Consider the following 16,414-nt stretch of genomic DNA (forward strand, 5'->3'; position numbering starts at 1 on the left):
GCAATAGCGGATAGGGACACTGGGGGCGGGAGGAAATATTACTGTTTTCGATAAAAACTGGTCAGTCAAGCAAAACAACGATTTCTAAGCGATTTTATGTCTATGAAAAAGTTGCATAGGGTCTCTTTAATATGAAAAAACGGTGAAGTGTTCCTTTAAGACCACTCAGACTGTCAGTCTGTTTCGTGTCTAATTAGCCAAGCACCCTGACTGCAAAGCTCAGTAAATTAGTCTATCGCAATGAGGGCTGTAGTATGTGTTCCCATTGTTTAACGCTGAGTGAACTGAAAGAACTTATGGTTACGAATGTAACCTTAGTTCTCTGAAGGAGAACACGAGACCTTAACTCTATCTAGCCTCATTGTCTCCCGAACCTGGCCAAATTGGTCACCTCAGGAATGTGAAAGAGGACTAGCCTAGTGTATCGCTGAGTGCTCTTATATCGTGTAAGGCCCACAAAAAGTTCCTGAGATGAGTGTGATAGGAGATTGATGGCGCCATGCATAGATGACTTCCCATTGGTTAACGTCTCGTGTTCTCCTTCATGGAGCCGAGGTTATATTCATAACCATATTTGTGGGATTTCAGAAGGGGATTCCAAGAATGTTTTTAGTGATCAACTTGGCCTCTTGATAGTAAAGCCCTTTGTTTTGTCAGGAGGGTTTCACTATTTGGAGGTTTGCCATTTATTCTGAGGCTTATCTCTAATGCACAATTTGGATTAACTTCTGAATAGATGACGATATAGGTAACAAATAGGAGGTTTGTTACATCATTTATGCATGCTACCAAACTGTTTACAAGAACTGTGATTTCAGAATGTTGTGAATTCAGTATCACAAAAAGCTGTACATTTCTGTTTTTGTAGATGAGTCTGCGGGCATGAGTGTGACATTACAGGGTGAATTTGATACTAGTTTAAATGATGAAACAAGTCAAAGGTTTCAAAATTTGAAGAATAATATACAAGACGCAGTAAGTATAATTTATTAATTTAAGATTCCTTCCTTATTTGATGATATACTGTACAGGCTTCATTCAACATATTAAAATGTTTATACAAAGTAATGTGATGTAAAGCCCTGCCAGCCCTGGTAAAGTTGAGTTAAAAAAAAGGTACAAAAGTAATCATTTTCTCTTTTAGAATAGATTAGCCTATTTTAAATGTAAGATTTTTCCTATTTTTATTTCTTTTATTTATTTCATTATTTGTTTATCCTTCATTTTACCAGGCGAGTGTCATTAAGATTTTACATATTTTCAAGGGACTGTTTTTATGGTGTGACTTAAGTTGTATGCCTCATTTTACTCAACTTAACCAGAGGGGTATTTCACAAAAGCAGAATTAAGACATCCAAGATAAGTGATAAAGCAAGGTTTGACATAGCGTTGTCTGGTCATCCTTGCTCAACTCGTTTCACTAATGTCAATTCAGGATGAATAGGAGTGACTATGTCAAGCCAGGTGTAAGTAATTCAGGGTATGTGCGCATTCTCATTTCTCCCCCAAATAACTCACGGTTAGAATTAAAAAAGACGCAGAAAATAGCGCCATTCACGCACAAAGTGAACAACCGCTTTTGATGTAGACTTCTTTAGTTTTACTTTTTTGGGGAATCATGACTATTTCTGTAACATATAGCAGGAGTAGGTGTGGCAGACCAACTAAATGCAAATTTACCAATGCACCCATGTGTGAGTGCTTCCTTGTCTCGTCACGCAACGTCATTAAGAAAGCATTTGCCACAGAAAAGATGCACGAAGTATGACTATCTTTGTTTTGTCTTAAAGCCGAGTTAGTTGAAAACACCTCCAAAAAATTGCCCCTCCACTTCCAATCAACTACTACCGTAGGCTATTCAGCAAATGTCTATCAACAAAAGAAGCAAACACTAACTGTATTATTAATGATAAGGCTACCATAATTAAAATGATAACCATATGGTATTTGGCTGACAATCTGTTATGTTTTGCTAGTAAATGCATGCAGCAAATTGTATGGAATAAAGCACATAAAAAAATTGCATGGAGGTCTGATTTGAATGACAGATAGCTGCACCAATCAGATAATATAAATACCATTATAGAATTAACTTAGCTTGGCTGTTAGCCTGGTCGGGACCAGGCTAGGTGCAGAGAATAAATTCCCATGGCAACTTACAGTATGTGCCATCTCTTTTGTGAAACCAAATCAAGGCTAAATTCACCCAGGATAACCAAAAAATCCCAGCTTAATCCCTTATCTAGGTTTTGTGAAATACCCCTCAGGGATGCCAGTAAATGCTGTAATTGACTGCAATTAAGTGCTGTAATTAATTGTCTAAGCATTTCCAACATACATGGTACTCGAATGATAAAACAAACTTTTTATGTTCTTTACCCAGATAACAAGCAGTTATGAAAATGTACCTGGTTTTAGATCTGCAACAGTAACAGGATTCAGGTAATCTGCCTATGTTCTTGTGTATTTGATTCAAATAAAACAGCCTGGGTCTGATTTATCAGAGCATGTCATTGAATGTGGCATACAGTATGTACTGTAACATGTTTATTAGTAGTTACTAAAGGGGCATTATTCCATGATTGTTAATTGTTATGGCTGTTGGGATGCCAAGGTATTTGTAAATCAATATTTGTACTGACAAATGCCTAGAGAATGTTAGTAATGCTATTAGCCCTTTTGGCGCCAAAGTCGCCACATTAAGACATCACTCATTAGGCTACTGAATAAAACAGCAGTTTTCTCTGAGTAGAGTGCTAAATCTCATATGTGACCATTCACAGCGAAATCAGTCGTTTTGCGCACATCGTTATTTTGAGAAAATCAACAATAACAAACTTCCGGGTTAAAATGTTGAATTTCACGTTTTCGCATAATTCGGCTGTATACAGTCTACAGTTTCATATTGTGAACGCATTTCACTGAAAAACCTACGTTTTGACTGTTAAACCCGGCGAAGATTCAACACATTTGCTGTCATTCCCGTTGTGCACGCGCCGCTTAAACAGGTGATTTCTCCTCTTCTGGCATATCGTGACAGGAGAACCATGTCAACTTTGGATGCGGTTATCTTAGCGATAGTTTGTGTAATACCCTCAATATACATATCGTTGGAAAGCTTAGTTCATGGCCGTTCACGTGAGCACAATAACTTAATTTACTAAATTTTACCGAAACGACTGGTTCCGCTTTACAGGGTCACATATATACTCCCCACCACTAGTTGGCAGACATCCCATACTTCGACCCGAGAGCACAATGACGTCATGTTTCAATGCAAAATGTCAGAGGAAATCCCACTCAAACTGGTGGATGAGAAACCGGAGATAGTTAGCCACGAAGCTAGTTAGCTGAAGCGGTATTACTGGATTAAGTATGCAGTCAGAGAATGTCTAATAAGGGGAGAACTGCCACTGTCATTATACTTCCGGTTTTGAAATGGTTGCAGTTCAACGCTGGTTCCATTAGAGCCGCTCATATTTGGAGTGCAGAATGCATGGACGTCTATGGAGCAATACCCCTCAAAATCCATTTTTCTCAAAATATAATTTTTTGTCAATTAATTTGAATGTTGTTTTCGAAAGGGGATGCAAAGAAATTACGTATTGCGTGGTGTTTGATTTTTTAGAGTCACTTATTTGCTTTAAAACGAGTTTTAAAGTGTAAATGACGTCATACACTCAAGCTTCATTAGCAGAATGCTAGCGTGGTATGGGCAACAACAACTCAACCTGTAAGAAATCGGAAGGACATGAGTACTCGTTCATTCAACTTTTGACTTATAACCCATGTTGAATTTGCAAAAACTACAATCAAATCTGAGATCTCTCAGCGACAATTGGGTGAAAGAGCCAAATTTAGCCGTCTAGCTCCATAGACTCCCATTCATTCTGCACTCAGACGACCGCCCCCAGTGGAATTCTGGTGGAACTGCAACCAAAAGTCGTTACAATGGGACTTAATAGCGAGTGGCAAGGCTCTCCGTAGACGGGCTCTGATGCAGTCCATGCATTCTCCATCAAGACTTCCGTTGCCAATATATGTTTTTTTTTTGTCCTGCCTATGTGGCAATTACAATCTTATTTTTTTTAAAAATGGTGCAGCCACTATGGCCTTCAGGCAACTCTCTCACTGAGCCAAAGATTAAGTTAAAAAACCCTTTATTTAAACCTGGGGCATAACACTAAAAGATGCCAACTGGTTTCAACCCACACCAGGTCTTTGTCAGGGCGTATCAGCGTTTTTTGATGTCAAGAGCATCAAGTGGAGTTTACCGACGTTTACAACAAAAACACTCAGTTATTCTGTCTCTAATCTTTTTTGTGAAACTGTTCTCAATTGTTTTGAGGTGAATGTACAGTATGTGTGTGTTATGAAATGTTTATGAAATGTTTTGTCAAACAATTATGGAGTTTCATAGCCTGGGTGTTCCCATGCTTCCTTGCGCGCGATTTCATTCACGCTGCTAAGGCACTAAGGCAGTCTGGAAACTACCGCCCTAATTTTTGCCTGGGATAGGGGACCAACAGGGGGGAAAGCAAGACGATGACGAGCTATGCACAGATGCATTTGATAGACATCTGTGAGCCCAATGAACTGATCTGGGCTTTTTTTCAAATACGAGAAAAGTAATGTTTGGTTGTCAGACCACGTCTCATTTGAGAAGTGGTAGGCACTAGCCAGGCTAGGTGTTTCACCAAGGATTTCTAAAAAGTGTCATATTCTATGTTATACATATTAACAAAGGTTTTTTTTACAGGCAAGGTAGTATAGTAGCTGACATAAGCATTACTCATAGCAATCTCAACTGGGCCCAGATAAATCAACAAAATAATGTTCTGGTTGATGAACTGAAAAAAAAGAACTTTGAGGTTGCTGATGACTTTGTTTCTGAAAGTGGTAAGAATTCATCTAACATAAACACTAAATGGTCAACATTCACTTTTATTTTCACATCACACACACACAAACACACCAGTCCCCCCTCCTCCCCACACCCCATTACTCCATTACTCCCACCACACACCCCCAACACACACACGTATTTTATTAATTAATGATTGATTAATTCATTAATGAATTATTTTAGATACATTTTTGAAGTTGAGCTGGCTCTTGAGCACAATGACTTCCATTACTTATAATTCCTTTTATGAGTGTGTGATAATAAACTACTTGAACCTGAATCTCAGTTTATTTAGAGACACTTATTCAAAGGGAAGTTCACTCAAGAGATGAATCCATGAAATTAAATTGCCTCCTGTCAATTGAAGCAAAAAGTGACCCAGAATGGAGATTTGGTGGAAAAATACTCAAGCCAGGACTCAAATATGAAATGTTGTCCCGCACACTGACAGTAAAAAATGTTGTCCTTGGTGATCAGGGTAAGCCATTTTGTTGTCCGTTAGTGATATGATGAGATATGAATGAGTGAATGAGGTGGTGGTAGCACAGTGGCCATGGAGCTGGGCTTGCATGCCCCTGAAAAGTTGTGGGTTCAATTCCTGGCTTCCTCTGTTGTTCCCTTGAGCAAGACACTTAACTCTGAGTTGCTCTGGAGATAATGGCCCTTGTAATATAATTGACATAAGTCATTTAGTCAAGCATCTGCTAATTGGATTAATGTGAATCTAATGTAAGATGAGTGGTACATTGTCATGCTTGTGCTGTGCTCAATGGGACATCTCTGATGTTTGTCTGCTCTGCTTGTACAGGTCGTTACGAGTGCAGATATACCAGAGACTCAAGACCAACTCTTATCTATTGGAAAAGAGTAACAATCAAACCAAATCCTGTGATTACACCAGATTTTTTCCAAAAAACGGTTACTTGTAGAGAGAGTGTTAATCTGAAATGCTGTGTGCCAGTCTCATACCAAGTCAAACTGACTTTAGGACAAGCTGATCTCGGAAGTATGTAACACTTTCATTCTACAGTATTTCATTCTAATATACTCTAATATACGTAGTTTCATTCTAATATAAGTAGTCATTGCTGCCTATTCTTCAATGTTGTTTTTTGTGGAATACTTTTTTTTGCAGCACCAGGAAAGTGTAGTGAATATAGATATACCACGAAGCCTGGGGAATGTGGAGATACGCTGATATTTACATGCGAACTACTTGGCCTCCAAAACAGAAAAAAAACTTTTACAGTGGATGTTCGTAGACAAACTCAAGGTATATTTCCTTATTTTTATTTTTTTTATTCATTTATTTATTTTGTGGTTCCAAGTAACTTAGAGCTCACATTCATGTTGTTATCAATCACCCAATTTAACACATAGGGTTAACATACTGTAGGGGTTCCAATACTTATGACCCCTGTATTTTAAGGAACATATTTGTTTGTACGATATATTATTCATTCACAAAGAGCATTGATGTCCTTAAACATTGGATATTTTCTCATCTTTTATTTAAGGCATTAAGATCAATTTCCAAAAGATGATTTTATATTTCTCTTTATAGTCAACTTTAGCTTGTGCTCAAATACTTGCACTGTATGCATGTTCCTGGCTGAAACCTGAGCTAAAACAGATGAAATACATTTGAAAACGTTAATAAACGTAATACTGTCAGAGTTCTAAAGGTACAGCAGTTGACAGTCTGTGTGTTTGTGTATAGTTCAGCCCAGATTTAAACCTGGATTAAAGTCATATGTTATTTCCACATTGCCATTCCTTTGTTTTGTTTAGTGTCACACAATCAGCATAACTTCACATAACACACTCATACTGTACATGTGTCCTGATTAGAACTATGATCTCTGTCAGTTGTTCCAGATCCAACTTGTTCAGTGGATGAGGACAAGGGGTTAGAAGCAGGAGTCGAAGGGGAGGAAGCAACAATTGGCTGTGGTGAAGGGAGAGTCGGTGAAATACTGTACAGATGTGAAGGGGGTGTCTGGGTCCCCAGGCAGGACAGCTGTGTCTTAGAAGAAATTCAAAACTTGCAAGAAGTATCAGAGGTAATTTTCTGTTTAATCTGCATTGTCTCAGTCAACCCAGCTGTAAATGGATACCAGCCTTGGCTGGAGGCCTGTGTGATGATCTGGTGTTCCATCCATGCCAGCCTACAACTCTAAACTCTCAGCTCACTCTCAATACGTGGGTCTTACTGTATATGTGTGACAATGTGTTTTATGGCAAAGCGAGTCAATCAAGCTGTTATATGATTTGCAACAAACTATCGTACAGTATGGGCTGCTGTAATAGGTGGCATACCTCTCTATTGACAGGGTTTATTGACAGTGTCGTAGGCCAGTAAACCCAAAAAAGCTCATTGTGAAATCAAAATATGATCAAATTATTGGGGAGTTTTTTTCCCCCAATGTTTGCTTATTTATTTTATTTTAAAATGGTTTAGCCTTGTACAATAGTTGATCTCATTCCTGTTTTCAATTGCATCAGTGGTTAACCTTTTTTTGAGCAAACGTCCCCCTGACCTTATGCTGATCCTCTGTAACGCCAGCACTGAGAAACCCTAAATGACATGAATGTGTTTCCCTTATAGAACCTTAATGGAGGGGATGTTTCAAACTTTGTTCTGGAGCTCAGTAACACCACACAGGATAATGATGATAACATTGTTACTTCACCAGCAACTATTGCATCTATTGTGTCCATACTTGACAATGTTGCAGAGGCTTCCAGTCAAATCACAGTGGACCAGGAGGTTATGGAGGTATGGTGTTTTGAATAGTTAAACTTTTTTTTTTAGCATCCACACAAATTATATGTTGGGACTCGGGAGTGCTTCCTGGTAAATTGATCTAAATGAGTAGCATTCACCACCAACCACCTATTAACTAAAACATTTTTTTGTTTGTTTTGTTTATTGTATTTTAACAGAATTTCCTTGACACTGTGAATGTGATTGTCTCCCCGAGTGCAAATAATGTCTGGAGTAACTTAAATAGTGATTCTGGTGATGAAAATCGTAGAAGTGCCAGCTCTAACATGTTGCGTGCTGTGGAAGCGATGTCGGGTGCACTCGCAGAAGAAGACACCTTTCAGATTTCGACAGAAAGCCTTTCTTTGAGAAAATCTGTGGTGACTGAAGCCAATAATGTGCTTTCGACAAATTCATCTGAAATTACAATTGCTCTAACACAGCGATCTGCAACAAACACCTCAGTTACAATCATTGAATTTTTTACCCTTGATGGTATAATGTCAAACAGAAATTCAAGAGAAGGTGACGTAAATTCCACAGATTCCATAAATTCAATAAATGGCAATGTTCTTTTGGTCAATACAAGTCGAACAGTTGAAAACATTACTCTGACATTCCAGAAAAACAACAGTGACTTGGTAAACCCACTGTGTGTCTTTTGGAACTTTGAACTTTTCAACAATAGCGGTGGATGGGATACATTTGGGTGTGAACCCAAGTTCGACATAAATAATACAGTCACGTGTGAGTGTAATCACACAACTTCCTTCTCCGTTCTCATGTCACCATATATACCACCTGAAGCCAAAAGGGCCCTGGATATCATCACATATGTTGGAGTTGGAATATCAATCGCCAGCTTGGTAATCACCCTAATAATTGAGGGGATAGTTTGGCGTGTCATGACAGCTAATAATGACACAGCATACATGCGACACGTCTGCATCGTTAACATTGCTGTGTCCCTCCTGATTGCGGACATCTGGTTCATCGTGGGAGCAGCCGTGTCGAATGAAGATGGTGCAGCCTTGGGGCCCTGTACAGCAGCCACGTTTTTTGCCCACTTCTTCTACCTGGCTATGTTCTTTTGGATGCTGATGTCTGCTCTACTGCTCCTGTACCGCATTATTTGGGTTTTCTCAAACGTCTCCAGGTTGGCCATGATGCTAATTGGCTTCTTTATCGGCTACGGCGGCCCTCTCATTACAGCAGTGGTGACTGTGGCATCAACAGCTGGAAATAATGGCTACATCGCGTCACATGGCACATGCTGGCTCAACTGGGGAAAAACCAAGGCCCTTCTGGCCTTTGTGATCCCTGCCTTGGTCATTGTGGCCATCAACTTGTGTGTCATGATGGTGGTCCTGGTTAAGATGCTGAGAAGAGGCGTGGGAGACACTGTACAAAATGATGAAAAACACAACCTCAAGGTCATCGCAAAATGTGTGGCCGTATTAACTCCACTGTTTGGTATTACCTGGGGATTTGGCATTGGGATCATGATCAGCCCAGAGAACTTTGGGCTCCATGTTGTCTTTGCATTGCTAAATTCTTTACAGGTAAATATTGGCATTAGCATACATTATGTCAATTATTCATTACATAAAAGAAAGAGAATGCTTTTCAACATTGTTCTGTACAGTTTATTCTTCCATTTCTTACATGTTTCTCTTCAAAAGGGTTTCTTCATTTTGGTGTTTGGGACCCTCCTGGATGCTAAGGTATGCATTTCCTCAAAGTCTAATCTACAGCTCTGTATATAAATGTATTTGCTTGTAAATTTTTGAACACCTACCATAGATCTTTTGTATCCAGCTGAGTGGTGTTAATAATCCAAGCATATATTCACTATGTGTCTTCAAAAATGTACTAAATAGTTGTCTTCTTTGCCAAGGTTCGAGCTACTCTTGCCGGTAAATCACAAGTGTCAAGCTCCAGATCTGGGCAAACGAGAGTAAGTACACATTTAACATACAACAACCAAAAATGGTGGGCGAGAATGAAGAATCAATGTTAGGAGTGTAGCATTTTTTTTTTTTTTTATCATATATCTGAATGTGAGGATTTGATTGTATTGATGTTCCATTTTGTAATGTCATAATACGTTGCTGTTAGACAGACACCTTTGCTCAACTTTAGTAAGTTATGCTCAACTTATATTGTATGGATTTCCCATTTGGCAAAACAGCCTGTTTTATAAAAATTTGGGTAAACACATCTTCTGCTCACAGTGGCATATTCAGTGGATTTTTTATGTTGTTTAAAGGGATATTCCGCCATTTTTGGAAATACGCTCATTTTCCACCTCCCCTCGAGCAAAACAATCGATATTTACCTTGTTCCCGTTCATCCAGCCATTCTGTGAGTCTGGCGATACAACTTTTAGCTTCAGCCTAGCATAGATCATTGAATCGGATTAGACCATTAGCTTCTCGCCTGCTAGCTTCATGTTTAAAAGTGACTAAGATTTCTGGTAATTTTCCCATTTAAAACGTGTCTCCTCTCAAGTTAGAAAGTGCAATAAGACCAACTGAAAATGAAACCTGGCGTTTTTCTAGGCTGATTTGACATGGAACTACACTCTCATCTGGCGTAATAATCAAGGCAACTTGCAAACGTACCATAGGCGCAGTGATATCTTACGCAGCATCTGAAAATAGTCCCCATAGACAACAAGCAGTAGTAGTGCCAGTAGCTGCAAGTTGCCTTGATTATTACGCCAGATGAGAGTGTAGTTCCATGTCAAATCAGCCTAGAAAAACGCCAGGTTTCATTTTCAGTTGGTCTTATTGCACTTTCTAACTTGAGAGGAGACACGTTTTAAATGGGAAAATTACCAGAAATCTTAGTCACTTTTAAACATGAAGCTAGCAGGCGAGAAGCTAATGGTCTAATCCGATTCAATGATCTATGCTAGGCTGAAGCTAAAAGTTGTATCGCCAGACTCACAGAATGGCTGGATGAACGGGAACAAGGTAAATATCGATTGTTTTGCTCGAGGGAAGGTGGAAAATGAGCGTATTTCCAAAAATGGCGGAATATCCCTTTAACACTTCAGAAAATGTTTAACATTACATTGTGCCCTTTAGGCTCCTTTGTGGAATTGTTTTGTGATATACCTTTTGTATGTTAAATAATGCATTCCTATTTATCTAATGTAATCTTATTTTACACTCTTTTTGTATTTTGTAGAGCACAAGTGGAGGAGGCTCATCTTCTACTGGAAAGCGCATCTTTCAGAGGTTTATAAAGAAAAGTAAGTAAGAGGACACTATGTTATTGATTGATTATTATTATTATTATTATTATTATTATTATTATTATTATTATTATAGTAATAATAATAACTATCACAATAATATTAATATTATTATTGATAATAGTAATATGATTGGTAGTATGAGTAGTAGTATAGCATACTAGTAGTAACTACTACACTAACAGCTGCAGTAGTTTAATATCCATAGTTTAATTCTGGCATGTAAATATCCTGGAATCTATAAGAATGATGGTCATCAATTATTTTATTTCATTTTTGTTTTTGTTTTTTTGAAGGGGGATACAATGTTCCTGGAACATCAAACTACTCCACCTCTTCAGATTCTTCTGCCAATGCCTAACAGTTTACTGCTTTTCTGTCTGTTGAAAGTTGCTTGGGAGTTGCAGCTTCTAGCCTAATTGAAATGATGTTAATCTATAGTTGTAGACTATGGCTATCTGCTGTAACAACATGATGGAAAATACTTGCATTTTTTTACCCGTGTGCTGTGCTGTTGAGAGCAGGGTGTACTCCTTTGTTATCATGCAATTATTGGTGTTATTTGCCCAAGTATCTTTAGCTCCTAAAATAACACTGAATAAATTCTGAGTTCTTGGCAGATATGAGTATGATGTAGCATCATTGTTGAATGTTTTTCCTGTTTATTTCTATTATATCTATTATATCTATTGTATTTGCAATGGCTGCTGCTCTGAAATGTTTGCATTGTTTGCACTGAAAAAAAGTGTATGTGTTAAATGAGTTCAGGAAAGATGCACTATATGAAGAACAATTCAGTGTAACATTATTGTCTTTTATCTTGTTTATCATTGCTGTTAACTTTTATGAAATGTAGCATTAAAATTGCAACTCATACCTTTAACAGTACATGTCAGTGTTTTCTGTAATTGGTTAAAATACCATGACTGCAGTGTCAGTGTCTGACTCTGTAGGCTACTCAGTTTAGACTTTGACTCACAGATTGTACCCGCCTATGATACTAGCATGTGGATGTACTGTAGAGGGCAGTAATAACTCTTTTGTTTAGAGCCTTATTGGGGGAATGTATTTAGCCTTGAAACATCTGGATAGAAATGCTGTGACGTAAGTTAGCTGGATGGTAAATTCACAAGTTGAGCCTCTGGGGTCTTGAAAGAATGGCAAAGTTATGCTTATGGTATTTAGCAGACACTTTTGTCCAAAGTCACGTACAGTATTTACACTACTAATAGTGTTCATACTGTAATAATACTGTAATGTTGTAATAATAGAATATTCCTTTAAAAATAATAGTTTCATGTAGGAAAAGCCTAATTTAAGCATAATAGTAATAGCAACAATATCAATAACAATATAAAATATACATATAACACTGGACATAATGAGTTTTCATTTGAACAAAAACAATAGACATAGAAATCATAACGCCGTAAGAGAATTAATGAATGAATTAATTAATTAAATGTTGGATGAACACATAAATCTTTGAGTCACTTGAAAGTCCCAAAACTATCGCAGGATTAGAAGACTATAGGCAACCCATTCCACCAATGAAAAGCAACAGTGGAAAAGAATCCTGATTGTGACTTCAGTGTTAAGGGATGATTGTGTCAGTCTCACTATAGTAACTGTGCCATGAGGTGATTTGAGGAAAGAGGACGGATACAGACTAATTTTTTCAGACCATAATTAGTAACTAGAAATGCAATTCCAAGGAATTACCAGTGCATGAAAATGCAAAAAAATGTATAGATAGATAATGTAGATATGGTTACTAAGGTGTAGCTAGGGTAAACATGGTGGTTGCATAGTTTAAAGAGAGTTGATAGTGTTAAGGTAGACATTTTAAAGCTTAAACATTCCTGTTCTAACTTAACTAATGATTTCTAACAGTTATTGTAAAAATGATAGCTATGTTAACAATGCTAACCAGGTTGATAAGCTAACTTAGCTGATGATTTCTAACAATAATGCTAAAAATGTTAACAATGCTAACTATGCTAACAATGCTAACCAAGTTGATTAGCTAACTTAGCTAATGATTTCTATCAGTTATGCTAAAAATGCTAACAATGCTAACTATGGTAACAATGCTAACCAGGTTGATAAGCTAACTTAGCTAATCATTTTTAGCAGTTATGCTAAAAATGCTAACTATGCTAACAATGCTAACTATGTTAACTATGCTAACTAGGTTGATTAGCTAACTTAGCTAATCATTTCTAACAGCTATGCTAAAAATGCTAACTATGCTAACTAGCTAACTTGCTACTGAGGACTTCTATTTTGAAACATTTGTTGATAGGGTATCCATGGCTGCCACTATCAGGAATAAAGAAGTTACTATAGTAAAATCATGTTGGTTGCTATGGAAACGGTCATAAACGCTTAATTTTAATGGTTGCTATGTTGGTTGCAGGTACATGGAGGTCTCATGTAGTTGACTGGAGGCATAGTTGAAGATAACTGACAGTTGGAATGGTTGAACAGTTAGATAGTTGAGTAGTTTCAATGGTTAAATGATTTAATAGTGTATTATTGCAGTGAGGACTTTTATTTTGAAACAGTTGTGGAAAGAGAGTTTAACAGGATATGTAGTCTTCACAGAGATTGTATGCTGCCTGAGAGAGAGAGGGCTGCTGCAGGTGGGGCTGGCCACCTGGCATAAGATTCTAATTGCTTAATGATCCGATTGTGATGTCATAGAGGCCAATGTTAAGTCTATGGGGAAATTTTGAATAGTTTTTAATTTATAGTTTAAAAAGTATAAAAGTTACAAAGTTGAAAAATACTTAGCAGCATTCCCCTATTTAAGACCTACGTTGTGACGTTTGAATGAAGTTTCTAAGTTAAACGGTTCAAGCTGAATAGAAAAAATGAATTTGGTAAGCGGAATAATAAGAAGAAGAAGAAGAAGAAGAAGAAGCCTAGGAAGAACAGTACAGTGCATTTGCATGCACTGTAATTAAGCTAAATCGGTTAGTGTTCAGTCATCCTGACTGTTGTTAAGCTTTTGATCAGATTAGATTAGAATTAGAATAGATTAGATTACATTTTACTGTCATTGCGCAGAGTACAAGTACAAAGACAACGAAATGCAGTTTGTGTCTACCCAGAAGTGCAAAAAAGCTGAAAAAGGGAGGGGTAATTAAAAGAAAGGGCTCAGCCCACCTCCCTGTGGTACATCAGAGTTTAGGGTGATGGTTGAGGAGGTGCGATTATCTAACTTAACAGACTGAGGTCTGTTGGTTAGGAAGTCCAGAATCCAGTTGCAGAGTGAGGTGTTGATGCCCAGCTCACTGAGTTTTGGAGATCAGTTTGGAGGGCATGAAGTGCTGCTCTTGTCAAGGTGGGACAGGGCAGAGTGAAGTGCCGTAGAGATGGTATCCTCTGTGTCCCTGCGATGGTAGGCGAATTGGAAGGGGTCCAGTGAGGGTGGGCCAGGACCAGCCTCGCAAAGCACTTCATGATGATGGGGATGAGCGCAACTGGATGTCATTAAGGCTTGTTGCTGTAGAGTGTTTTGGCACCAGCACGGTGGAGGTGATTGGTGGTTTGAATGAATGAAACACATCGCCCAAACCCCCATCTCAACCTGCTGTTTGTGCTAATGTCAAATTTGATCCAATTTGAATAGCCAAACTAATATTTCTACCAACTCACCTTTACTAGGCTGGTATAAACACCAGGGGCCTCATTTATAAAACTTTGCGCAGGATGTACGCCAGAAGATGGCGTGCGCTTAAAACTCAGAAAGTGCGTGCGCACAGAAATATTCTGATTTATAAAACCGTGCGCACGCACGTTCCACGCCAATTTCCCTTTATAAATCAAGCTCTACTCTACATTTGCGGCACCTGTGCGTACCTCAAGACACACCCATAATTGCTTATAAATATTCAGCGAAACGCCCTTAATGAATATTGATGTCTGTGGACAACATGCCAAAAACAGCGGGAAAGACAAAAAACGCAACTTCATTGACTGTTTGTGGGTTCATAAATGGCGTGAGCAGCCACCGTTTCAGCGGATATCCACTGTCACCTACAACATAGCTTGAATGAGTAACGGGTGAATGTTTAGAAATGGTCGAAAAATTGCTACAAATTCTTTTAGGATTTACACACAGGATTTAAACACGATTCGCCCGCACCTACAGTAGAAGCCACCATCGCGCACAGCTCCAGCATTCAGTCTGCGCCCAACGCTGCTACAGTATGTCTCAATATGAATCAGGCCAACATTTGTGAGCAACATGTCCGTGTCACATATATAACTTGGACATTGAGGGAATGAAAATGCTTCCTGTTAACAAAGGCACATTTATTTTCACTCGGTGGTCTTATAGCAATATGATTGCAGTCAATAGCACGGATCACATTTGGGAAATTAGACTGCGTTTTTATTTGCCTGTTCACCATGTAAGGAAAGTTGATGTAGTTTGGTGATGAAGCAGTTACACCTCCTAACACGTCTGGCAAAATTCGGCTGAAGGTTGGCTATTCCAGTCCGGTCAGCCAGTTCTCGATTCAGCCAGTGGCAAGAAAGCCGATGCAAGTCAGCACTTACTGTATCCTACCATTTGCAAGCTAACAAGCAACATGTTTGAGCCTTGATTATTGACAAATAACAAAACATGCATGAAAGCCATAAGTGGATAATTAACAAAACATACATAGGCATAGCCTATCAGGCTATCAGCATGTCTTTCTCGCATCAAATAAGATGGAATTTTTGACGGGCGCACGAAACAACAATCAACCACGTTTTAGATTTTAAACAGGATTAGGTTAAGGCAGTTATGTCATTGATGCGCGTCATTGCGCGATGTTATGCTTCTGTTTCCTCCTGAGGTCGCAGTTTCTGCTTTTCCCTTTTTTGTGCGTACGCATGGGTCAGAGCTTGCGTGGAGGTGCGCGCATTTTCCCGTCAAGTTCACGTTTTATAAATACCAAAGCTTGCGTAGAACGAGGCGTACGCATTCTTTTGTGCGTACGCATCGTTTATAAATGAGGCCCCAGACGATCATCAAAGGACCGCAGTGGGCAAAGGGATGTAGAGTTCAACATCGAGCAACATTGTGCATCTCGTTTAACTTTTGCAGATAGGCTAACATAGCCTATACGACTCCTCACAGGGGAGGGTGAACTTTTTTTTTTTTTTTTTTTTTAAGTATATTTTTTGGGCTTTTGTGCCTTTAATTTTGACAGGACAGTAGAGAGAGACAGGAAGCGAATGGGTGAGATAGTTGGGGTGGGATCCGGAAAGGACCTCGGGGCGGGAATCGAACCCGGGTCGCCGGCGTGCGGTGCAGGTGCCCCAGCCAGTTGCGCCACGGCTGGGGCCGGAGGGTGAACTTTTGTTAATTTTTTAAAAATAATTCGTTATCAGCTAATAGGGAAAACTGCCAGACGTAACACGCCACACTCACCACTGCTAAGTGAGACAATTAGTAATGAATGTACTTCATGTGGAATCA

At 38.7% G+C, this 16,414-nt stretch overlaps 1 protein-coding gene across 1 annotated transcript in view; it reads left to right on the forward strand.

Moving 5' to 3' along the window:
* Positions 1–11,818, forward strand: part of LOC134097621 (fibrillin-1-like) — a 31,294-nt gene extending 19,476 nt beyond the window's left edge. Inside the window, exons 39-51 of the mRNA XM_062550541.1 lie at positions 869–975; positions 2,384–2,442; positions 4,760–4,899; positions 5,193–5,384; positions 5,715–5,912; positions 6,042–6,179; positions 6,776–6,969; positions 7,515–7,685; positions 7,853–9,235; positions 9,356–9,397; positions 9,571–9,630; positions 10,869–10,932; positions 11,232–11,818. Of these exons, the coding sequence (XP_062406525.1) occupies positions 869–975; positions 2,384–2,442; positions 4,760–4,899; positions 5,193–5,384; positions 5,715–5,912; positions 6,042–6,179; positions 6,776–6,969; positions 7,515–7,685; positions 7,853–9,235; positions 9,356–9,397; positions 9,571–9,630; positions 10,869–10,932; positions 11,232–11,296 (2,813 nt within the window). The 3' untranslated portion in view covers positions 11,297–11,818. The remainder of the gene's footprint in view (positions 1–868; positions 976–2,383; positions 2,443–4,759; positions 4,900–5,192; positions 5,385–5,714; positions 5,913–6,041; positions 6,180–6,775; positions 6,970–7,514; positions 7,686–7,852; positions 9,236–9,355; positions 9,398–9,570; positions 9,631–10,868; positions 10,933–11,231) is intronic.
* Positions 11,819–16,414: the final 4,596 nt, after the last annotated feature.

This window comes from Sardina pilchardus, chromosome 12, assembly GCF_963854185.1.
Source record: "Sardina pilchardus chromosome 12, fSarPil1.1, whole genome shotgun sequence".
In the NCBI taxonomy this organism is placed as follows: Eukaryota; Metazoa; Chordata; class Actinopteri; order Clupeiformes; family Clupeidae; genus Sardina; species Sardina pilchardus.